Source organism: Ptychodera flava, chromosome 20 (assembly GCF_041260155.1).
Source record: "Ptychodera flava strain L36383 chromosome 20, AS_Pfla_20210202, whole genome shotgun sequence".
NCBI lineage: Eukaryota > Metazoa > Hemichordata > Enteropneusta > Ptychoderidae > Ptychodera > Ptychodera flava.
Genome location: NC_091947.1, coordinates 31,952,386 through 31,977,609, shown reverse-complemented (window position 1 = coordinate 31,977,609; position 25,224 = coordinate 31,952,386). Strand labels below are relative to the sequence as shown.

General features: G+C 37.0%; 2 protein-coding genes across 2 annotated transcripts in view; both read left to right on the top strand.

Moving 5' to 3' along the window:
- The first annotated feature begins 9,650 nt into the window (after positions 1-9,650).
- LOC139120666 (transmembrane protein 45B-like) lies at positions 9,651-11,612 on the top strand. The gene has a single exon (XM_070685192.1). It carries the CDS (start codon positions 9,786-9,788, stop codon positions 10,674-10,676), a length of 891 nt encoding a protein of 296 aa, XP_070541293.1. The 5' UTR covers positions 9,651-9,785; the 3' UTR covers positions 10,677-11,612.
- Positions 11,613-22,922: 11,310 nt separating this feature from the next.
- Positions 22,923-25,224, top strand: part of LOC139120663 (neuronal acetylcholine receptor subunit alpha-9-like) — a 36,204-nt gene continuing 33,902 nt past the window's right edge. The window contains exon 1 of the mRNA XM_070685188.1: positions 22,923-23,890. Coding sequence (XP_070541289.1) covers positions 23,830-23,890 — 61 coding nt within the window. The 5' untranslated portion in view covers positions 22,923-23,829. The remainder of the gene's footprint in view (positions 23,891-25,224) is intronic.

Genomic DNA, 25,224 nt, shown 5'->3' with positions numbered 1-25,224 from the left:
ACCATATGAGCTTTTGCTATTTTGTTTCAGTTCCCTTTTGAGAAATGTCCCACTGACAATTTATAAAAAATCACGCATCATTTATGAATGAGTTTTAATGTAACCATGCACTGCAAGAACTGACTTGGCATTCCACCACACAGATGGTTTGGCGTTTTCAGTATATTGACAACTGAAAAATGTTTGCACAATTTTTTGTCCGCCTTTACCAGTGTAGCATGTTGTTTCTGCAAGTCTGTTTTGTATGTAAATGTTGACCTTGTACTTCAAGTTGACCCTAAAAACCAACACAACTGTAATGGCAGCAAAGATTTGGCCTTACAAATTACACATTGAAACGATACCATATGGGTCACCAAGTATAAGGTGACAGCCATGGAGTTAAGTGTCATATATACATTTGCCTTTTGCAGTACATTGCACAGTAGCACCATATCAGTTTGTATAATAATTGGAGACAACTTTGTTAAGCTGAGCCTTGATGATTCAAGATTCTGTTTGATGAACACTGTAATTGTTCCATGGTCAGTTTCAGTACAAGAATAGTGTGACGATGAGTAAACGTGACTCAAAAGCATTGTTCTGAGTACATACAATGTCTTTACAAGATCACTAATACACAATAGAATCAGCCTTGTTATTAAAATCCGGTCATGGTTGTTAGTATTGCTGGTTACCTTGAAATGACAAAGAATGACAAATGACCATTCTCTTAGGTCATCTCAAACTGAGGTCATTCAAGTGACCACTAAAAACTGGTCAATGACGAAATGAGTAGGAATGTGGTCATTTTATTAGGTGTCTTTATACTTGAATCACTTCTAACATGACATTTTTCAGAGATTTGCAAATCTAAATTTGGATTTGGATTCTTTTCAGATACAGTTTTAGTTCTCCTCTATGTTGTTGTGTTTATTGACGGTTAATAAAACATGAATAATGGATGAATAGACAATCTTAATTACTTTATGAAAGAGGTGCAGGTCATAAATAGAAAACGTCCTTGTTGACTGAAAAGTGTTGAATTATTTTTATACGTGATGATGCTTTTCTGGAAAACTATCTTTGTAACTTGAAAGTTAAAATTGTTCACTTCTGTTGAGATAAAAATGCATGCTCTTTCTACACCAGAAATATACTATCAAATCATGGACGATAAAAAGTTTACATTTCCAAATTTACACCATTCCCTCCCACAATCTTATGGTTTATCTTTCATATTTTGATGCCTGCTGCTGTAAACATGGATGTCATGAGCCAAAAAACAAAATACATTGCTATAGCTGTGTGGATGTTTTCCAAAATAATCTTCAACAAGAATGCCCATTCAAATGTTTTTACAGTAAAACCTGTCTAAACTGAACCATTCAGGGACTGAGAAAATTGGTTTGGAGAGGTGTTCTGTTTATAGAGGTCCTTTTAACATAGAGTTCTATCAGAATGGGACTGGGGAAAGGGTTCAGTTTAGACAGGTTTTCAGTTTAGACAGGCTTTGGTTTAGAGAGGGTTCACTTTATGATATTTGGCATAAATACCTACACAATACTTTACATGCTAGAAAATTGAAAATAATGGTCAAGGTTAATCTTTGGTCAGTATTTTGAATTTCAACAATGATGCTAATTTAAGCAGAGTCAGTTTTGTTCAAAGAAAAATAATGTGACTTTAACCCTAACTAGGGCTTAAATAATTCTTTTCTGGGAATAGCTAGGTTTTGACCATGTCATGCAGCTCCAACAGAGTTACCATGAGCTAAGATGCCTGTGACCTCTGACCTCCATGATTTTGACAGTATGATAACAGAAAGGCCTTTGTCCAATCTAGGACAATATAAGGGCAGCTGCATATGTTAAAGGCAGGGTCAAGCCCAAACATGGAGTAAGACCAAATTCACCTGCCTCTTGTCTGACATAATGGTTTGTGTTGACCATGCAATATTAGCAGACTTAAACCTATCGTCATGGTTAAGTTATCCCATGTATGATCATGAACCCTTTTCAGGTAATGTTCGGAAATCATCTCTGGAATGGAAGTCAGGAAGGGACTTGAAAAATCAGACGCCATGTCAGAGGGGAGGACCTGAAAAAATATTGCCAAGGAAGTACCTACAAATATAGTGAATGTCAAATATATACCGTATTTAGCTTTGAAGTTAACCCATAGTTACTTCCATTGAGTACAAACAGGTAGAATGCCGTTATCAAAAGACAAAGACATAAGATTTCCAATGTTGCAAAATACCTTATTTTAAAGAAATATCTGAAACTTTTCAGAATATTTCACTGTAATTCTGGGTCCTATTCCTAAAATTTTTCAGCTTCAAGCTTGTCAACATAACCAGCCCCTGTATATGTATTTATACGGCACCAAATAACATGGCTATAAAACTGTCACACCTAGCCACTCAAGCATTCATTCCATTGACAACAGGATTGCAGTCTAGACTTAAATTCAATTGTCAAAAACAAAGCATGTTTCACCAAAGCTCTGTTGAAATGTAATAGGAGGAAGGAACTGCGGTAGACAGATACAGAATTACAATGATAAAAAAATTTATCAAAAGTTACCGTCGCTGTCTGATGAAGCATTTTGCAGTCACTTTGTCACTTTGCAGTCATTTTGAAATACCACAAAGTCATAATATACATAATTCTGACGATGCAACCAAAGAATTTTTCTTTTCATTATTTTAATCTTCAGGATTTTCATCATCAGTCTCATGATTATTCAATGCTTTATTCAGTATTATTTCAATCATCCTTAAAACTCACTTGTTTCATCAGTATCTTGGCCAATATCTGAAAAGTTGTCCCTGAGGTTTGTACTACCCTGACAGGGAGTACAACAAGAATCATTAATTTATACACAGGACAAAACAAGAGAAAACATTATCAAAGAATTGTGAAATTATGTTTTACCCAAAGAATCACTGCTTTTACTTTAGTCAAAATAGAATTTTTTTAAATTTAAAATTGCTTTACTCAGATCATAGTACAGTAATGTGCGACTATTGTGTAAAATGTGTTGGTACAGTGATAAAGAGGATAAAATATGGGGTCAAAGTACCCCATATGAAAAAGTGATAAAAAACAGCAAATGTTAGACGACAACCTTGCAATTGTTTCAATTTAAGGGTATTTTTATTATGCATTTTTTCAGTTTTTGTTTTCTTCTAGGAGCTTGTGGAAATCCTCAGAATTTGCTCTGTTAACAGCTCCTGTATATGTAATATTTTTCCTCTATTATTGAGGACATTTTTAAAATGTGACTGCAACTAGCATGAGATTTTGCTAGTTCATAAAACACTTTTTTAAAGATTTTGCTTGCCTCCTGAGACTGTATAGCTTGCAAAAACAATACAGAGGAACAATAAATATTTTTCTCTGGCCTAGAGAAGGGGATATATGATTTTGTTTGGAGGTTGTGGCGACTGGGCAAAGTAAAATAAAAAGGATATTTTTCCAAATTCTCCTCTTCAGGGATGTTTGTGAACCGAGTGTTAACTTTAATATTTTTATTTTTAAAACAAAACAGTATTTTTCTATGATTGCTACAGCGATGATTATGGTATATATACTCCTTTCTATTAAAAATTACTCTGAAATATTATTAAACATACGATTCTGTGAGCAACAAAGTTACATGATGGTTCTGATAATTGTAGCTACTCAAGAGATACAATTAGGAATTATAAACCAATACGGGACCAGCATTTTATTTGAGCAGCCTTTCATCAACAATTTTTCTTTTGCATAGGAGAGCAGTCTTTAAACATATAGTTTTTTCTCAGCTTTAGACATTGAACAATTTAATAAAGTTATGAAAAAAATCTTGCTTTTCAACCAAAAACATCCAGTGCCTTCAAAGTGTTCACACGTCAAACAAAATGTTTGACGTGTGAACACAACCAAGATGGACTTGACATCAATATGAAAAATAAATCATTACAAACTCTTTTCTGACATCAATTTGAGATAAATCTCAGAGTTGTTGGCATATCTGAGACAGAAAATGTAGAAAGTATTGCGCATTGGAAGTTCAGAGGTTGTTGCTTTGATACCCCACCTCCAAACGAAAAGCATACATCTCAAGATGCAAATTTGAACGCCTAATTATGCCAACATTTGTGCATTCCTATTGTCTGAGTGAAAAGCACACCGATGAAGGTCATTGTAGGTAGCTGTGACTTACAGAAATGTTTGGTAGCCAAAGAGGCAGAAATTTTCTGTTTAATCATCAATACAGTGTCGCAATTGATAGCAGAAAATGATTAATAATGGTAAACTACATAGGAAAACAATTACACCGACTATGAGGTTCTGTCAAAATTAATCCTGTACACGATTTTTGAGAGCAGCTGTTTAATTATGTCAATGTGACACTACGTAAAAAACATGTACATGTAAGTATGCCTGACAGGTTATGCATTACAATGTATGCTTGATTGCATTCACAAGCCTGAAAAATAAGTTGAAATTTTTACTTTTATAGCAGGATGCGAGAAAGGAGTGCTTGGTTCAAATATATTTGCAAATTATTTTTGTTCTTTGGTAGAAAATTGTTTAATGGACATACCCTCAAGCCTCCAGTAAATTTACAGAAATCAATCTGTCTACGTGAGCTGGCATTAGAGTAATAGTGAGTGGCAGCCATAATTTACAACCACACCACTAAATGTAGCAACGTAGCAAACAGCAGCTGCTGCAGCTGTTTATGATTCTGTCCACATGATGCAACATAACATTTTGATGACAAGCTCTACATAACAAAGTGTGTTTGATTGGAGAATTGCAAGTCGTTTGATAAGGTTTGATGCTTCATAACAGGCTGAACCCTGAAAATTAAACTTTGAACAATCAAAAGCAAATTATGGTTGGAATATCTTTATCCTGCACTCATCTCAAATAATGTATAGCATATATTTGTTAAAAAATTTTCATCAGAATTAAAATACAACAATCTAATATTTGTTTGTCATCAATAATACTGAACATTGCACATAAACATCTGTGACAATGAGACAAGTTGGACATCTGGTATTTCAATATGATTTTGTGAACTAAAACTGTCTGAACCAGAAGTTGAATTCAATATGGGCAAGACTGAAGAGTATTCGGCCCATGCAACATTATTTTTACAAATTAGTAAAAAATGATTATTTTCTTTAGGAAGATGTATCTCACGTTCTTTTAATGGGAACCACTTAATATGATCCTTCTGGTCGTCCCATGGCATTTTACATTTGAAGGCCCTCTATAGAACAGCCATGTAGTAAGTGCACTAGCTGGCTACTAACAGCTGCAGAATTTTTTTACAAATCCTATATGTAATGGTCAGTATATCTGACACTGAATGACCTCTGTTCAAAATGCTTAGACAGAAAGCAAGAAATTAGTCTATTTTGAACAATTTCATTTTTTATCAGAATTTTCCAGAAATTCAGAGCATGTATGATGATTCTCAAGAAGTTTATGATGTTGAATTTTAGTATTACTGTCATCTTTTCCTAAACTCACCCATGACCACACCACAGAAAATGATGCCACACTCATCCTCTTTAGAAAGGCCTGTTGACCACCACATAGTGGTGGTCATTTTTTCTCAGCCTAGTGTAACCACAGGTTTGACTTTATCTGTAACTTTAGTCATCTCGTTAAAATCTTTAATTGCTAGAAGTATGAGACTATTTCAAATCTATTTAATCAATGCTTTCAGAGAAAGGAAGTTTGACCAAAAATGAAAAAAGTGATACTGAAGAATGCTGTTATCAGTTTAATACATATGAGTTTTTGTAAAACCAGCCTACAAACAAGATCAGACCAGTTGTTACAGAAAAAAATCGATACTTAAACAATATATGAATAAATTAGCAATACAATTTCCATATGCAAAGTTTTGACACCATTCATAGGCAGACAGACAGATACACACGGACAAACAGACACACTGTGATGTGATATCCACTGCATTTATCAAAATATCATGAAAATATAAATACGAAACAAAGCAAAGTAACTGAATATTAAACTTAATAACAACTAGAGAGAGTAAACAAATTACCAGACTTTAATACAGTCAGCAAATCTAGTGTGGTTACATAAGAAACAGGTACATCAATGGATGTGAATGACAATTCACTTATATAACCTGCAATGGAATGTTCATTGTAGTAACTGCATTAATTCAGCACAACTTATTGAAACAGACACTGATGATTCTCAAAAAGTCTGTTTACTCAGCAAAGATATTTAACCTGATGCAAGTTATCTTTTCATATCATAAATGCTGCAATGTGGGAAAGAGTTCATCCTAGTTTCATTGAGTATGTGGAATTAGTAATGAACAGTTTGTGCTTTTTGTTCAATAGCAGACGTAAGTTTAAAACAATCATAGTCCAGCACTAGTTCATAGTCACCATTTCTGGTCCTGAGAGTCAGCTGTTCTAATAAGGTCAATGTGCCTCAGTATTACATTAAATTTTCAGACTCTAATTTCCAATGTAATTGATCTGCTGATGGTGTTCATTCATTTTGAAGCCTGTGAATTACCAATTAAATAAAGTTTTACCATCCTGGTTTTGTGAAAATCAAAAATTTATTCATCATAGATTTAAAAAGGGGCTAGCAATTTTGAGTTTTGACATATCAGCAAATTTATGGTTGTTTGTCTCAGTGTGTGAACTTTCAACTATGTACCATGACCCCTGATTTTTCATTTTATAATGAAAAAGAATAGTTTGACGTCTCCTTGGAAAGTTTAAGCAAATTATCAACATTTTCTCATTCAAGGCATTTATAATACTTTAATTTACATCCTAATTATCAGTGTTTAACAATTTCCACAGTATTTATCAATTATGCATTCACTTTTCCTGTATTATCGATCATGTTGAAACACACAGTACAATAAGGAATTGTTTTGTTTACAGATTTTTTATGATATACGAACACACATTTACCGTCAGCTGTTGTGCAAAAACATGTCAAAGCTGTAAAGCTGTATGCAAGCCTTTATGCCTTTGCAAATTTAACTGCAATTAAAATGTTGATAGAAGTGACTGGGAAAATCCTTAAAAAATACAGAAAGACATTTAACAAGATCATGATAACTGTTTTGCCTTCAGGATAGCAACACTGTACGTTGATAGCATGGTCGCACTCAAATTGTCTGTTTGCAATTAGCATGATTGTATGTGAGGTATGCATAGGTATCTCAAGGTATGTATAGAGTTGATGTAAATTGAAAAGGAAATTGAAGCAACAACATTACTATTGCTGGTATTATTATTATTATTATTATTATTGTCATACAATTGTGAATTAAAATTTATAGCGCTGCTAACAGTAAGTCAATCAATTTTGTATTTGCCAGCAGCATGATGCATTCATCTCTCCTTCATTTACCAACCTTAATCCTTTGAATGCTGTAATTTTTAACACCAAAATTTTACCAATTTTTATGAATTTTTCTGTAATTTTTTTGATAATTTTGGACCAATTGGACACCACATTTCATCAGCTACAGTTTTTTATCAACATTTTGGCAAAAATCTGAAAAAAATTGACTGGGCTATATTATTTGGGGGCGACAAAAATTGACTTTGGCGCTCAAAGGGTTAATATTCCCTGTCGTATTCATGGTGGAATTATGATGTCCCAACAATGTGGCATACAATTCCCATGAACATATTTGTAATTATATCCTGAAATTGAATCTAGTAGACAAGCTCCTACACTAGCATGCTTTTTAGAATTGCAGAAATCCTGTTTTTTTCAACACAACACAACACAGATGACCAAATACTGGACCAAAATAGACAGAAGATACTCTATTTTATGAAGCAGTTGGTATCAGGGATGAAGGAATTGTGAAATGTTTGCATTAATAGATTTGAAAACAGGTGTAGATTTGATAGAAAACACTAATATTTTCATTAAAACTTGAATAAAAATTTGAGAGTAGCTCTGAACAATTGATTTGAAGTATAGAACGATTACGCAACGATGACAGATGGTAAAATCATAAAAATAGACTGCAGCCAGCAAAAAATGAAAACAGGCTTTTCAACAAAAAGAGTATTCAGAAAAGATTAAACTATCCTGGTCATTGGGTTGCCAAGTGTAAACTTAGAAATTGTGCACACATCCTAAAAATAGAGACTAGTAGATATAATGTGAATGCGGCAGATAGAAAATGCCCTCTTTGTCTACATCAAGTGGAAGATAAAGCGCATTATCTGCTAAAATGGAAACATTTCTTAAACACCAGGAATCGATTCTTCAATAAATTTAATTTTCAATCTGGCTCTGGCTCATATGCAGACGATCAGACTTTAGTGAACATATTATCAAGCCTTAAACAGTAAAAACCAGCAGACTTAGAGCTTACATTACATTATATATATATATATATATATATATATATATATATATATATATATATATATATATATATATATATATATATATATATATATATATATATATATATATATATATATATATATATATATATATATATATATATATATATATATATATATATATATATATATATATATATATATATATATATATATATATATATATATATATATATATATATACACACACACACACAAAATGTATACAATGTGCCCTCCCGGTTATCACCATAATGGCTTTATGGCAACCTCTGAACTTGAGCACAGAGAGTATATATATATATATATATATATATATATATATATATATATATATATATATATATATATATATATATATATATATATATATATATATATATATATATATATATATATATATATATATATATAGATATATGTGGTGTCCTCGTGGAAATTACAGTGCTCGATGCTAAAGCAGAGCGTTAAATACAAAATTACTTCAAGTACAAAGTAATGATATCTGTTACTAAGTTTCACGCATATATATATATATATATATATATATATATATATATATATATATATATATATATATATATATATATATATATATATATATATAAAATAACACAAATTACTTGAAGTCCAAAGTAATTATACACAGTCATTTAAAGCCTGTGTCGGCGTCAGATTGTCTTGCAAGGAAATTTACTTACTAGATGACAATTTTAATGGAAAGCAAAGGCTATGATACTTCGTAATCCTCTTACAGACAAGAACAAACTTGATCCTGGGAATCAAGTCTTGCCTTTGAGTTTCATGCATCTAGCAATCCTCAGACCTGACGATTGCTAGATGCATGAAACTGAAATAACAGATAATTATATTGTACTTGAAGTAATTTGTGTTATTGTTTTTAACGAGTGACATACTATGCACATAAAAATATACTACATATTGCACGAGTATAAACACTGCCAAGTGCGCAAAATGAAAAGAAACGGACCACACAGCTTGCAGACGGCATGTCCTGTTTGAGCCAGCGCCCTCGTCCATATCGTCAGTGTCCGCCACCCCAATGCAGAGAAGCAAATATCGCACTCTCAGCTGTGAAATATCAGTGATTTCAAAGACGGCATTAAGTCTTACAAATACAAACAAATCAAGACAAAAACAACCACCCCGTTCGTTATTTTAAGTTGCATTCCTCTGGTACTCAGTACACGCGTACGGGAGCGTAAACCGCAATGACACCTGGGTACGATTTTATGCATAACCTCATTTGGCCGTGTGATCACTATACAACATCCTGGTTGAGCTCTGCCGGACAAGACAGCAGTGACATCCGAGAACGTCAGTACTTGCACGTCTCATGTAATACACGTTCGATGCGCTGAAAATGGGCACCTTCGAAGGGCACGCACTGCCAGGCAGCTTCTTTTTAGTGTTCTCTATTTGGTGGACAATCAAATACTCGTATCGTTTCATCCAAAAGAGTAGCAATCCAGCATCTAGACGGCGAAAGACTGAGAATTCAAGCAACGGCAAATGGACTCGTCGTATCGGCAGAGTACGAGGGCTCCCTGCAGAGTTTTACGAAGGTTTAATAATAGCTGGCATGTGTCTCGTTGGATTTATTTGCGAACAGTCGTGGCCGTATAAGAAATGGGAGATGTTTTCCCACACCGATCCCAACCATCGTTTCGTAAACGGTGCTGAGTGGCAACACTGCACCATGTATGTGTTCTTCGGCATCTACGGCTCCGTGCTTGTAATGGCGCGTACGTGCGTTCCCGGACTTCAAGCGTATGAAATGCTATTTTTAGCCCTGAGCTACTTCGTGGAGGGATTGTTCTTCTATTTCCACGTCCACGGACGCACTCCATTAGACATTTCGGTTCACTACATGCTGGTCATCGGCGTTGCAGTGTCGACCTTATGTGCCGTCGTTGAGATCTGGAAGAAGGATGATGTTCTGTTGCCATTCGTACGAGTGGGCTTTACAATGGTGCAGGGAACGTGGTTTTGGCAGGTTGGGTTTATGTTGTACCCGTTGAATGGCGGACATTGGGATGAGGATAACCATGCCAACGTGATGTTCGCCACTATGGCGTTTTGTTGGCACATCGCTGCTGCTATATTCGTTATGGCCGGTATTTACGGTATCGTGTCACTATGTCTGCGAACACGGGGCGTCTATTCTGTACCCTATGCCAACGTCAACGAGGAAGTTGAGGTAGGCTTGATGAACAATGACCAGATACTGGATGAGTTGAGCGACAAGGAGTGAAATGACAGGCATATTTAGGCCTTAAAGTACTACGCACGTATCTGACCTTATACTAGACACCCAAGCCAAACATTATGTTGTATCTATCAAGTTCAAGTTGTGGTATTTTGATGACAACGGTTTCGCCAACGCCCAAATTCAAGCAACCCTCCATGTTTGATTTTTTTAAGTTGGTTAATGTTTAATCAAAATATGGCGTTGATCTAGTTACCTTGCCAGCAATTACTACCAAGACACCAACCGACAATCAACATGGCGCATACCTCATCCTTCCTTTGAAAAATAATGATATGTCTAAATGATCAGTATTCAGTAATTATTCTGACGGCTTCGAAACTGCGGCCTACGATACATACTCGCCATTAATAGCTTTGATGTATTGAGCGCCATAATATGCCTCAATTGCAGTGACAGTGACACGGTAGTTTCTTCATCATAGGAACAACTTCCAAGGTTTCATCAACAACCAACCTATATAGCTCCTGAAATCATACCTGACTACATTAGAGATCTCCCTTCGCAAGTTCTTATATTCTTCAGCTGACTGTTATGCAATAGAATGTAACGGCAAATGCCTTGATAACTGAAAAAAATAGTTCTACATGACCGGCACTGACTGGGGAAGTGTTGAGTGTTTAACAAGTCTGGGCCTCAACTTTTGAGGCCAAATGTTAGGATGTCCGAGTACAAAATCAAAAGTTTACTCAAACCATTCAGCTCATATATTCAGTATTTGCATTTTAATCTTAATCAAAATAAGCGATTATAACATTTTATTCGCATTGTGTCCATCGAAAGCATTATACATTAAGTTATATTGTAAGATTATATATAATTATTTGAATCGGTGTTTAACAAGATGTGTCAATGTGGTAAAGTAGTATGTCTTAACAGGTGACTTTTTTCAAATAAATAAAATCTTTTTGCATTCTATAATGTATTTTATTCGTGATATAGCGAACGGAAACGTATGCACTGTGGTCACACAGTGGACGTTATGCCCGTACAGATAGTTATCATTACGTCACAGAGGGTAGCAGATGTTAATTTCTATTTATTATAGTCATATTAAGCACTGTCTTTGTCGGCCTTAAATAGCAGTTGATTTATTTGTATTATTTAATTTTTTTGCTCGTTGTCAAATATACATGCCCGAACGACTTGAAGGACACAGTGATGGTGCAGCGGACCGTTTGATCACAAGCGCTCGACTGGACTGTCGACAGTCCCTTGTGCCTATTATGTCTCTTAGACTTATTGGTGTAGTCTCTCGCACATAGCGGTGGGGGAGTCGCAAGCGAAGCGCCGCGCCGAAGCCGCAAGTGCCGTAAGGCACTTGTGTCAACTTACGCGGCCCCGGCGCTACGCTTGCGATTACCCCCACGGTCGTATGTACACCAATAAGAGGCAAAAGGGACTGTCGACAGTTTAGCGCTCGACTCACCGTATTTGTAGCCATTGCAACCATAGCTACACTAGTTAGCCGTGGTATAAATTGATGTAGCTGGGGTTTCAAGTGAATCAGGCTACCGTCGTTGCGCAACCTGTACTGACCCAAGGCTCGATCAAAAAGACCGATACGTCAGCGGTCTCTCTCTCTCTCTCTCTCTCTCTCTCTCTCTCTCTCTCTCTCTCTCTCATACATATAACGGGCGGCTGTGTGGTTTCACGAGTTCATAAGTTACAGCTCTGCACTAGTTAAACTTCGTAGCGTCCTCCGACAATGCAATTGCAAGAACTCAATTTCAAATCAGAGAAACTGCACATACGAAAACACACACAAACGGTAGAATAAAGAGTGATACAGCTTGAGTCGGCGATTGTGAGTTTTGAATGCTGATTGCGCAAATTGAATCGGCATTACTCAGTGCAATGCATCCACACTTGAATACTGTGAAAAGCTGTCGAGGTTAACGTTGGGAAGCTTTGTTCAGTTGTCCAGTACACTGCAATCAGATTGGTGTGTTGCATTTTATGTTTGTCTATAACTGAAGTAGAACAGAAGACTGAGTGTATAGGTAAACTTTCCAACATGTGATCCGACGTCAAGAAAATTACCTCTGGGGCTTTTTAATTTGGGTTCGACCTTATGCGCGAAAGTTCTACGAATCTTTCTTCTGCCGTATCGTTTTGGTAATACGTTACAGCCCTACACTGATGGAAGTAAATACCAAATATGAACTGTACCTAATACATGTACTCTTTCACAACCTTTTGTGGCTCGACAGGGCCGAGAGGAACGGGGATAGCACATCAACAGGGGGCGGTGATTATTTGGCTGCAAGCAGCCTCGCCCTGCTCGAGGCTATCGTTGAGGGCGTGCAATAAAAGGACTTCGCCGCTAAACAAAGCCGGCTTTCAACTGAGGTCAACTCGAATATATAGAAGGACTCGGACTATTGTTGAGAAACTCTAAATGTCCAGCATGTTCATGGCCTCGTTTTGTGGTATGATGGCATAAGTCCAAGAGTCGTATGGTTAAAGGAGTCAAGCGCCATCAGTATTGTATCACACGAAGCTATTTTCTACTTTCCATTTTCCGAAGTTAATTTTGCTGTAGTCAGCTTTTCTTGATAAGATGAGATCACATTTTCTGTATCAGGACGCTTTTTGTTGCAATGTCTGTCATGGTTGACGGATCGCGACTCCATGCAGTGTTTTCAACAGCATCGGGTATTTGCCAGTTTCTTTGTTGTAGATTGTTCAGTTATACAGGTCAGACTTCAATTTTTCAGAAACGGCTGCATGGTATGACGTGTCATCATAGGAGCATTCGGTTGCCAGAATGAGAGACTTCAGGTATTGCTCGCGATTTAGGAAGGATATAAATTATTTCAAAAAAACTGAAAGCTATATATATTTGTTTCGTCTAGTGTTTGAACCAGAAAATCAAAATTGGTTTGTTGCCCTGGGAAATTATCTGTTTATTGAAAATTAAATCAGAGAACAGCTTTATTTTTTAAAGAAAAACATATTTCAGATCCGTGTGATATGATTATGTGAGGTAAATAATTCTCAATTTTCAAACAGCTGGTTTGAAGATAGCCTAACAACTTGAAATTCTGTGTCATTCTACGTTCATGTTCTGTTTAGACAGACAGACTAAATAAAAAAAAGTCTCGCTGCTACTGTATAGAGACGAGTAGAACACGGTTTGAAGTAATGTGGGAGAAGTTGCAATATTGTGGTCACATAATGTAATGACACGACGCATTGTTGAAATCATACCGAGGCGTCTTTCTCCTTAAATTGATAAAAATCCAAATCTTCAGAGCTTTTTCATAATTTCCAGATCACATCTAGCCAGGAAAACAAAGACATTATTTTGGAAGCGATGTTGCGCGGATATGCAGCGGATGATAAAATGATCCACAAAGCCCAGCGCCCTCATGCGCCCACTTCGATTAATTTGGAATAGTACTTAACTTCTATCGTAATAATACATGTAATGAGCTAGGTGTACAAATAACAAAGTAAGCATCGATGAAATTAATCAATTTAGAAATTCAAACAAACTTTAAATATTATTGAAAAGGTATCAGTAACGTTTTGAACAATAAGACGAAAAACATGAGAACAGAAAGCTTCTGATTTTATAAGAGATTTATATCATAAAAAGCGAATTTCGTGGCTTAATTAAAATTTAAAGCGCTTTTGAAAGGTATTGCAAAATCCCAAAGATCTAAAAGACAGAATGAAGAGGTAACCATAGCTGTACAGCTCCGTGACAAATATCCATAAAGTACAGTAACGCTGTCGCTGTATAGCGTTGAAAATAACTGTGCTCACTTTGCTAAAGTTGTAAGAGTTCATAGAACTTTTAGAATTCAACAGCAGAGTTTGAAAGTGTCGATATCTTGAGTGTCGGGGACAGAACGTAGATACGCATTCCGCTCCGTAACTCAAGAAAGGTAACTTTATCACACGCACACCACATATTCCCCCTCCCCGGAAACATGAGACCTGTTATTGATGTCAAAGAATAGCCTTCGTTGGATGCATATATTAAACACCCATTACCTGCTCATGAGGGCTATAGCGCCCGTTTATTACCCCGAGGGGCCGTGCGTTACCAGAAACACATCGCTATACTCCTCGGCCTACGGCCTCGGGGTATGGCGATGTGTTTTTGGTAACACACGGTCACGAGGGGTAATAAATGGGCGTTATAGCCCGAATAATGACCAGGTTATAGGTGTTTTATAACACACCACATGCTCATGCTCTTCCATGCTATTGTTTTAAATGTTCTTTGATGCAGAGGCACTGGGACAATACATTACCTTAGTGGAGAAGTTCACTTATCGATTCTCTATAGCAGGAGCAATAGTGCCGAATTCTTCACAAAAAGAAGCAAAAATGTCCGTAGCATACCATATAACGTCCTTTGTCGCACATCAATCTTTGTTGACCATGAGCTTTTTAAGTTTCTACGCTGTTGAAATAGAAAATCTTGCTATTTTTGTCATAGACCCGTTGCTTATCCTGGGCGCTCATTATTAACCTGCCTTTCAAATTGTTTCAAAGTTGCAGACGACACTAAGCGTATGGTCACGTGACAGGGCACCTTTTCAAAAAATATTTCCCTACATTCTGACGTCACTTTTTTGAACCATAAGGGACTAATCATATCTATTTTCTCGTCACGTGACGTTTTCTGAAGAACTGCAACATGGAATGAGCGTGTGGTGTTATAAATGACGTCACTGAGAAAATATTTCGTCATTTCCAGGGTTCTGTCGTGAGTCGTATTGTTCAGAAATCGGACCACATTAGGCCTATTCCCGTTCTTAAACGATTTCACTATAGCTTCCTGTACCTCATTATATCATGTTCAAACTTCTGTTCATTACTTGCAAGGCCCTCACAAGACTGTTTCCACAACATCTCAGGAATTTAATACACTGTGTTCTTCATCACATACTTCTTCGTTCATCGGATAATTGCCTTCTGCACTCCACCAGATGGACTCTGACTTCCAACGGTCGTCGTTAATTCTCCACAGCTCTCTACATTTCAACATACAAAATGAGTCCCGATTTCAAAGACGCTCAAAAGCGCACATCTTCGAGAGAGCATTTTAATTATCACTAAAAGCAGCACTGAGCATAAACTGTGGATATCAGGCGCTATATAAATTTGTTAGAGAGAGAGGGGGGGGAGAGACCACGGTGATGTGATGACTCGTCAATTTATTCACAAACCCTTTCAATAAAGTTAGGTATTAAGTTCTTTTATATTGATTTCAAAATAATAAACTCTATTGTGATGGCAAGCAGAGAGGAAGTCGACGGTGCTATTTCCTTAAAACGTGTGAATTTCGGGAATATCCGCCTTCCGGCATTATGTGGAAAAATGAGTCAAATGGTCTTCTTCCTGATTACTGCCATTTTATGTTGATTTTGTAGTTCAAGAATCAAGTCTGCGGTGTATTTCAAAGAGAATGACTATTTAAATCTGGAAATAGGAGGTTGGAATTCTATTTTCCTAAGACAATGGAGAAAGTCAAACAATGCACAGTATTCAGTGTGTAATAGTACTGTAACATAAATAGATTATTTTACCTGGAATATACTCCAATATATAACAACATACTTCTCTAAAAATCGTAAATGTGGAGTTTTATATGATAATAAACAGCAGACAAATTTATACATGTAGATTTACGTGTGCATGTGCATGTAATTAAACTGATGGATCATCAGCCATACTACCGTGACGATTTGCAAGTTCCATCATATCTTTATTTGAGTATTTGTACTTTCAATAAATTTGGCGTCCTTTCCATTGGGATATTTAAGGGCTATATTTTCAAACTCTCCTTTACAGACAGCATCATATTTTTCCTTCGAGATTGCGCGATGAATTCCACACTCTTGAAAACACGAATTTCGTCGCTGGTGGTGCTGTCGAATACGCTAGTACTGAACCGATACTAATGTGGGAATAATAGAATCTCACACCCCCAAGGACCTGGGATCAGATTTCTCACACGAGCTGAGGATATTTTGTCTCACACTCGCCTGCGGCTCGTGTGAGACAAAATATCCCCAACGAGTGTGAGAAATCTGATCCCAGGTCCTTGGTGTGTGAGATTCTTTGATTCTCACATGACCACAAAATGCGTTAAATTCATATTATATTACCATGCCCTGTCCGTCGCCTTTTGATTTGGCGAGCTGAACCACGTGACTGACCACAAATACACAGTTTGTTTACGTGCCCGTGAATATGAATAATAAGATTAACAACTCAAAGTATCGTAACTTTACAGCTCAAACATAAATCATAATCAATCACAAAATAAAATGGAGCACTTGTAGGTCAAGTTGAGATACTTTTTTCTGAAAACATCTCCGGATTTGCCAATTTTTTACAGCTCACGTGACAGTGCGTCGCGTGTTGCTCAGTTTCTGGGGCCCAGTTGTCGTTCGCTCCTGAAATTTTCGGAAATTTTGACCATTTTCTTGGGTTCACTGATAATATAATAGAAATAACAGACTCCACTCTGACCATTAACGTTTATTTGTGGGCGCGGGCTCGAGGAAAGCCAAATTGACGGGCTCGGCAAGCCTCGCCCGTTAATTTTTGGCTTTCCTCTCGCCCTTGCCCACAAATAAACGTTAATGGTCAGCGCGTCGCCCGTTATTTCTATATTGGACACGTACAATATTATCAAAACTCGTGACAACTCTGTCGTCTGCCACTGTACTTTGAACTGCTTACTTTGTAGTTCTGGTCCGTGCGTTACTCGTCGTGCCATTGGATAACATTTTGCGAGTGGAACAAAACAGACTGTATATCATCCAATCAGAGCTCGTGTAATATTTAATGCACAGTGTGGGACGGTTTCTGAGAGTGTGGGATCGATTTTTCCCACACTGTCGATCCCGCACTCCCAGCGGCCAGGAATGTGAGAAAACAGACTTTCCTTTGAGAAGGCTATCACAAGACGGATTTTTCTTTGTTCAAATGTAATCTCGATTGGAAATTGCTCAGGTTGCAGCCAAAATTCTGTTGTAATGGGACAACATGACAATCGAAGATTATCAGATGTATTCTGAAGGGAAAGAAGATCCATTTACAGGAACTAATAAAGTATGATTGGTGTCAAAGGTATACTGTCACCTGTTCCAAGTTTGCAACAGTTACCATGGAAAGAGAAAATGTAACCAATCACAGATTTTAAGCGGGTGGCCGCTTTTTAAAAACAGCGCCCTCACATGGGCATTTTGAATACCAAGGAACGCCCCTTTGACCATATATGGGCATATTTAGATTACAGGTGACTGTAAGATACAATGCATCTTAGGGACAGATATTCGGTCTCTTAAACTTGTACGATATTTTTTGATCTACCACTTTTGGTGACTCATTCTAAAGTTCATGGACTGAGTAAAGTTTTGTGGAAATCAAAAATTGTAATTTTTCTCCCTAGAGTCGATACAAGAATGGCGGCCATTTTGAATTGAATTGTGGAATGTATTGTGATACTGGGTAATATGCTTCTCTAGACCCTAATATTTATTCTTGATTTCGCAATGGATCGATTTAAAGTTCCCTCACGAACATTTTGAGTAACAGTTTAATCTTTCAATTTCGAGGGGCGTTCTACCTTTATACTGTTCCATCAGTGTTTCTCAGCTTAAAAAGAAACTTTCTTTATTTCTTTCAAAAACCTTAAGATTTGATGGACTGACCTACAGATATTGTTCAAGATAACACTGGAAAACACAATGATACGTTCTAGTTTAATCCGTAACACAACGGCCTTTCTTTTTTATGCATCATCAAAACCAAAGAAAAGGTAAAAAAATAATCAACATACCCGGTTGATATTCACAAATAAAGCAAAAATGGACGAAAAATGCAAGCACAATTTAATGCCTTAATGTTTATGAGATAAACCGAGAACAGAGGGTCACTTTTCGTGCTTTGGTGCTACAGCAGCATTGTACGTGTTCAGACGTACTATAAGATCAGCGACGAGTGCATCGTCATGGGAAGAGTAAGACAATTGACACAACACGATGTGGACATCAGTTGTTTGAGATGTAAATGTATGACTGCCACATTCCATTTATTACCCTGTGACACCAATCAAAGTCACTTGAACATAAATTTTGATGTTTGAGAAAGTGGACCACCTTGTCATCAAAGACCTTGGACAAGTGCCCTTAAACAGACCTTAATTTTGGATATATACTTTATTTTCAGGTTCTTGCGAACGTTGCCATGGATACTGCGCATTGGAACCCATTTCTTAGCTAAATGAAATGCTGCAACACAGTAAGTATATACGTTGACCTCTTGACCTCTTTAAATCTTATGATCACCTTTATGAATGAAGTCCGTTACACTGGTGAAAAATTTAGATTAGACTTGCGAACTGGTCGAGTTGATCGTCAGGTTTTACTTCCAAGGGTTCCATGTTCGATTGGTCAATGGATTTAAGTATCGATCGGTTTACAAGCTGAATGACCGATTCTCATCAAGAGTAGTTCATCACATTCACGTTCACTACGTGATCTACAAAGTGGTCTCGTCATCACATTCACGTTCAGTACGTGATCTACAAGGTGGTCTCGTTTTTACAAATACATCGTATAATCAAGACCTTGCGTGTGTAAACCACCGGTATTCACATTTTGACGTTTCTCGAGCACCTCTAAAATGGCTGTGCCAAATTTCTCGAAACCGTGACTTGACCGACAAAATAGATAATTTTCTCTCTTTTTCTTCAAGGAGAAGTCACATATTCTTGCTTAAAATACAACATACATTGGCAGGTGTCTGAGATTAACGATATTCTTTAAACGCTACTTGTATGTATTCTCTCTGCAGACACATACCTAGTGGAGCAACTATGACCATTTTTAAAGGGAGAATAGCAGTAATTGTTGATATCATTTTTATTATTTCACTTCCTTAAAGTACATTTTGATATTTTCTCCCCTAAGCAAATTGAAATAAAAAGCGTTACCCTTGCTCACACAACGCAGTGTGCAATATGATTGGTGACAAGTAAATTCCAGTCCGGCCTATAATACGTCGTTGTTAAAAATAATATATACAGGCTGTGTTGACAAGTTAAAGGTTTGGCATTATGATATCATTATATGATATATATATATATATATATATATATATATATATATGTATATATGCATATGTGTATATATATATATATATATATGTATATATGCATATGTGTGTATATATATATATATATATATATATATATATATATATATGAGTCTGTGTGTCTGTTCAGTCTATGTCTGTCTGTGTCTGTGTGTCTGTGCATTTAAATACAATCTTGGCAGTCATAAGTAATAGCGATTCATATCATGGATGTAAAAAATAGACATCCATATTCATATCACACCGACTGACGGTCGTCAGCTATTGGCGCTTATTAGCAAACACATGCACACTACGTAATATATTGATTAAAGTTTTGATGCAGTCGAACAGACTAAAGGTTTGATGTATTAGTAGTGTTTCATTTCAGATTTTCAGAATCGAAGAAAACCTCATTGACACGAAGATCACGAATAATCACACAGAGACATGATGGCGACGGATCGTCTCAGTTACCAAAACGGAAATAATCCCGGATGGGAACTGGCTAGCCGCCAACTCTTCGTGAAGTATACATCATTACATTCCACGAGCAAGGTCGAGATGTCATTTAGGATTCATTTATTGCTCGGATTTTAAGAGATTATGCATAAGATACTCGAAATATGTACACAGAATCCAAGATCAGCATTGAAGACAGATGATTACTGTGATCAGCCGGTGTGTCCAGACATTCACCCAACATTCTGACAGCATTTTCTATTATACTGAGTCAGTAGCTGTAACTTGTAATGGTTTTTTTATTTCTTTTGTTTTGTATGTCAATTGCACTTTCTGGCTTGTTCTACACCAAAACGCATGTTTAAACATCCACTATTTAGCTTGTCAACATAGCGGATATTTGTGAAAAGTGCACTGTTATTGTTTAAATTTGAATTCTAGTCCGGACCAGAATTCACGATTATTCAACAATAACAATGTATTTTGCATAATACCGTGTATCTCAACATATTTGGGGAGTAGAACAAGAATGTGACCATCAAACGTTGTTCTATAGAGAGTGTCCATTTGTTAATATTCTCTCAGAGCTCATTGAATGATCTTTCATTTGTGATAAATCAATGAATAAATCTGCCATTGCATTGAACTGAGTGTCTCCTTGCTAATCAGACTTGCCACAAAGATTAAACACAATGATTGAAACAACAATTCGGTATATCGATTCCTCGATAAATTTCAGAGAGAGAGAGAGAGAGAGAGAGAGAGAGAGAGAGAGAGAGAGAGAGAGAGAGAGAGAGAGAGCACCAATGGCTAATAACACTCAAAACAGCTTTTACATTGATTAATTGGTTCTTTTGCCGCTAGGTCTTTCGGCGTGCCGCTGGACACGATGTGGTTTGCAAATGCTGAATGTGCATTGAATATTGCAATGATATCATTCGGACGTGAAATCATGACATTACCGTAGAGGGGGTATCCTGCAAACAACCCAAATCTGTTGAAAGAAATGCATCGTTGACTGGCTGATTCAGGATACAGAATTGCTTTTCGGTCAAGTCCGAACGAAACGTGGAAGTAATTTATGTTTACAAGGGCCGTTGTCAATAGCAACGTCCATATCATTTCATTTCACGGAAAAAAACAAAGTTCATCGCCTTTTGGTAATTTTTATTCGAAACTTAATCCGGCATAGAAATTCAATTGAAAGTCTTGCTGAGTAGTATTCATCCATGGCCGTAGCCTACGGGGGGTGCACGCAAGGGGGGCAATGTGTAGATTTATATAAATTACCTAAATCCAAGCTAAGCTATTTTCTCCCCCGCCCCCTTGGCAATTTGGTCAGTCTGCGGCCATGTCATCAATGATAGCACAAGTTTGGCTTGCTCAGCACACCATGGCTCCAATGCTTGGCATGTCGAGGCTTATGCTAAAATCGTCACTGCTTGTTCGGAAGCACAACGGCCGTTACTATACACAACACATAATGATTGTTACGATAGATCATGGCAAGCACCATTGGTATTAGCAGATCACGTTATAATGGGCACCACGTATCAAGGCTTGCACAACGCGGCACGGAGTACAGTAATCGCGGTCATGGCGAACCTCCAGGCAAGCACAACATTTGATGTTAAAATGAATCTAGCAATCAATCTGTAAAGCAATAAAAGTGAAGATATAACAGATGAGATGATAGAGAAAAACGGTGGGGGGAGAAAATTAAAAGGTTGGATTAAAGCAATTACAGAATTCCTAAAAATTAACAATAGATGGCTTTAATAGCGTTTTATCATAATTAGCTTTTGTTTATGATTACTTCAATTGACAGAGTTCTTTGTATGCAGAGGAACGCGTTTTCGAATTATTGTGACTTGCTGGCATGGATCGCCAATACCATGCAGTCCAGTCAAATTTCTCTTAATGAAAATAATGCGTAGTTTTCAAAGCGGACGAAGTGAACGTAGGTACATTGAAGATGCTACATCTGTTGTTTCAAAATTCCATATACGTTTTCGTGTTTTGTCCTAGACACTCGAAAAAGTGTACTCTATATGTGGTTGATTTCTGATCCAACCTTACTCGTTGGATTTATGACCCGTGTTCGTGTTGTCCCTTGTCCATCACTTGTAATACCCTGTAAAGCATACATAAATATCGCACAGAAAATATAACGGGCAGGATTTAACACCAGATATACCATACTGTTGTTTTCCTTGTGGTTTGCGTCATCAGATCTGTTTTTGACGTCTTATGTTCACTGATAGATGACTTGATACGGCATAAAGCAAATCAAGCAGAGAATTAATACTTTGTGATGAAATAAGACATAGCAACTAATTCTTCGCTGTACCGCACAGGTTTGTTCATCAAACAAAGAGCCTACAGTCAAACCAACCATGACCAACGCTAATATGCATTCTAATTTCATAAAAAGCTTTCTAGAAATTCAAATACAGACCTTGTTAATGGTCCTATTTAACGCTGTGTGGTGGGATTATATCTCACTGCCACATTTTTGGTAAGTTTGATTAAATTCGATTTACACAATCTGCTCGACGGCTTGTCACGTTGGAGATCACACGGCTAGTGGCGCCGATCTCCTTAGCTTTCTCTTACTTCCAGAGTTTCAATATCGCCACCACTCACAGATATTGAGAACAAATTTCACGAGATTGCCTCACTTCGTTACACAAAATGGGAACTGTGCAGTCAAAATGGGTTAAATCCGGGGTAAGTAGTTCCCGATAGAAAGGGCTTATTTAGGGAAAACGCTGTAACGCCAGAGGGTGTTCCGGGTCTGAATAGAAAGAACCTTTGGATCACTGCTGTACTCATTGCAGGTCTGTGTCAGCATTTGCAGGTACTCTGTTACTTGTCTTCCCCGTTACACCTGCTACCGGCAGAAACGGATTCAGCTTATAGCCAGGACCACTGAGCTGAATTCCTCACGTTTTGGTGATGTACCACCCTGATTAATCATATTCATGTCGGATCACATCAAACGACACTGAGACAACCTAAATTTCATTTATTTAATGTACGTGGTTGCCATGGATACTACAACGCACCAATCACGTCCTCTTGAGGAAAGAATTCCTTCAACAGGGGCTCTTCGCATTAATATGTTTCTACCAAGGAGAGCGATCACGGATTTAAAGCTAGCGTGCCACTTATTTTGATCGCTGACTGCTGTTTTACCCTCAACAGGAACTATAATCCATCTTTTTTTTGTCTGATGGAACCTCTCGCGGCCAATCAGGAAAGACGACGTGGGATAGAGTGATCTTTTCATATCCGATTTAGTGAAATCTCTGACATTAGAAACGTGGGATTTGTTTTCCTGGTGTTATCCTGAGAAGTACTTTATCTCTGGTTTCAGTTTTAAAAAGCGTCCTCCTTGTTTGGATCGTAGTGACGCAGTGCGTTCAGCTTCCCTTAGCATGGAATTCAACAGCCCAGCATGAAAGCGGTGATTCATCAGCTACCCGTTGTCTCCGTGTACCCGGCGTGTTTTCGCTAGAGAATCTTTATGTTTTTTCCCTTGTGAGTGGAACCCTCTATATGCAGCATGGGAAAAGCTACCCGCGCTTTACACGTGGTATACATTATTTGCAATCTTCTCGTTCATGGTAAGTATTAAATCTTTTCTGCACCGAATTTACTCTTACAGGGACTTGTCAATTATTTTCAACTATCTCAAGCCATTCCGTTTTTTATTTCTTTGCCTTGTTATCTTACCCTTGTGTATTCCAAGGAGACAACGCTAAATGACTTCATATGCATCTCCTCCTTCCTCTTTTAATTTCATCGATTTTATTGTTCTTTAATGTGTAGCTCGTTAAAGTAATAAATGACAGCTTCATTCTCCCGGAATAATTTCGTGATGCAAATAATAAACATCATCAAGACCACAATAGCGACTGCAATAACGCAGTTTGTGTAAGTTATTCTTAGAGTGATGTCAAATGACATAAAACTCGAATTTTAATGAGCAATGCTGTCACGTTTTCTGCATACTGTCGCTGACTTCGCAACAACTTGAGTGTCGCTGCTATCACTATCTCACACCCATTCAAACGCTTAGTAGTAGTAGAAGTTGTTAAGGTGATATCATAGTTTACAGATTATGTCAGATATTAACAAACAAATTGTAAGTATATGACTGAACATACCATATCTAGCCCCTTAGCTTTGGATCATAACACATAACTAGATTTCGTTTTGAAATATAACAAATACAAATAAGTAACAATATATTTTGTGTGCAGAGGTTATTTAAACACCATACAAAGCCTCCTTGTTCTGATTAAATAGATCAAGAATCAATTAGCCAACATAAGTGGAGTTCTAGTTATCGGAGCTTCAATCTTATCAGTGAGATGTAAGTCACTAAACTCTGGATAAACAGCGCAAACTTTCTCATGGACTGGTACGAACAGTAGTCAAGGAGTAAAAGATTCTCTCCATTACAGGTTACTGAATATATACAAATTATTCTACCGACTCTGAATTAAGAGAGAGAAATGAACGGTTTTGTCACAACAATGACTGAAGTATATCGTTTCATGTTGCATACTAATTCCGGAAAGATATACACTTGTTTTGGAATATCTCTACGCTTTTGATAACTAGTTTCACAAGAAAGTGTCTCTTAGCATGATATAGGGTCGCCAATTAATGTTTACACCTTCAAGGTTTGAAAAGTTGTCTTGTAATTTCATTCTGAAAAATATCTTTTAAATCAACAATTTCTATCTTGTGAACTAAAATCTCAAGTAACAAATCGGCGGCGGGCGGGAAAGGGAAGACATTCATACGTTGGCAATCAAGTCATCGAGTTTCGAAATCCTCCGTCACAAGATCTGTTCAAATAAAATTAGTACTTTGGAGTCAAAGGCCTTCTTACAAAACAAATATCTCCCGAACAAAGATAAATGCAAAACATGACTGATAAATTCTACGC

What these genes read in the sequence shown, in the direction of transcription:
- LOC139120666 (XM_070685192.1), top strand. Translation starts at nt 9,786, where the DNA reads ATGGGCACCTTCGAAGGGCACGCACTGCCAGGCAGCTTCTTTTTAGTG.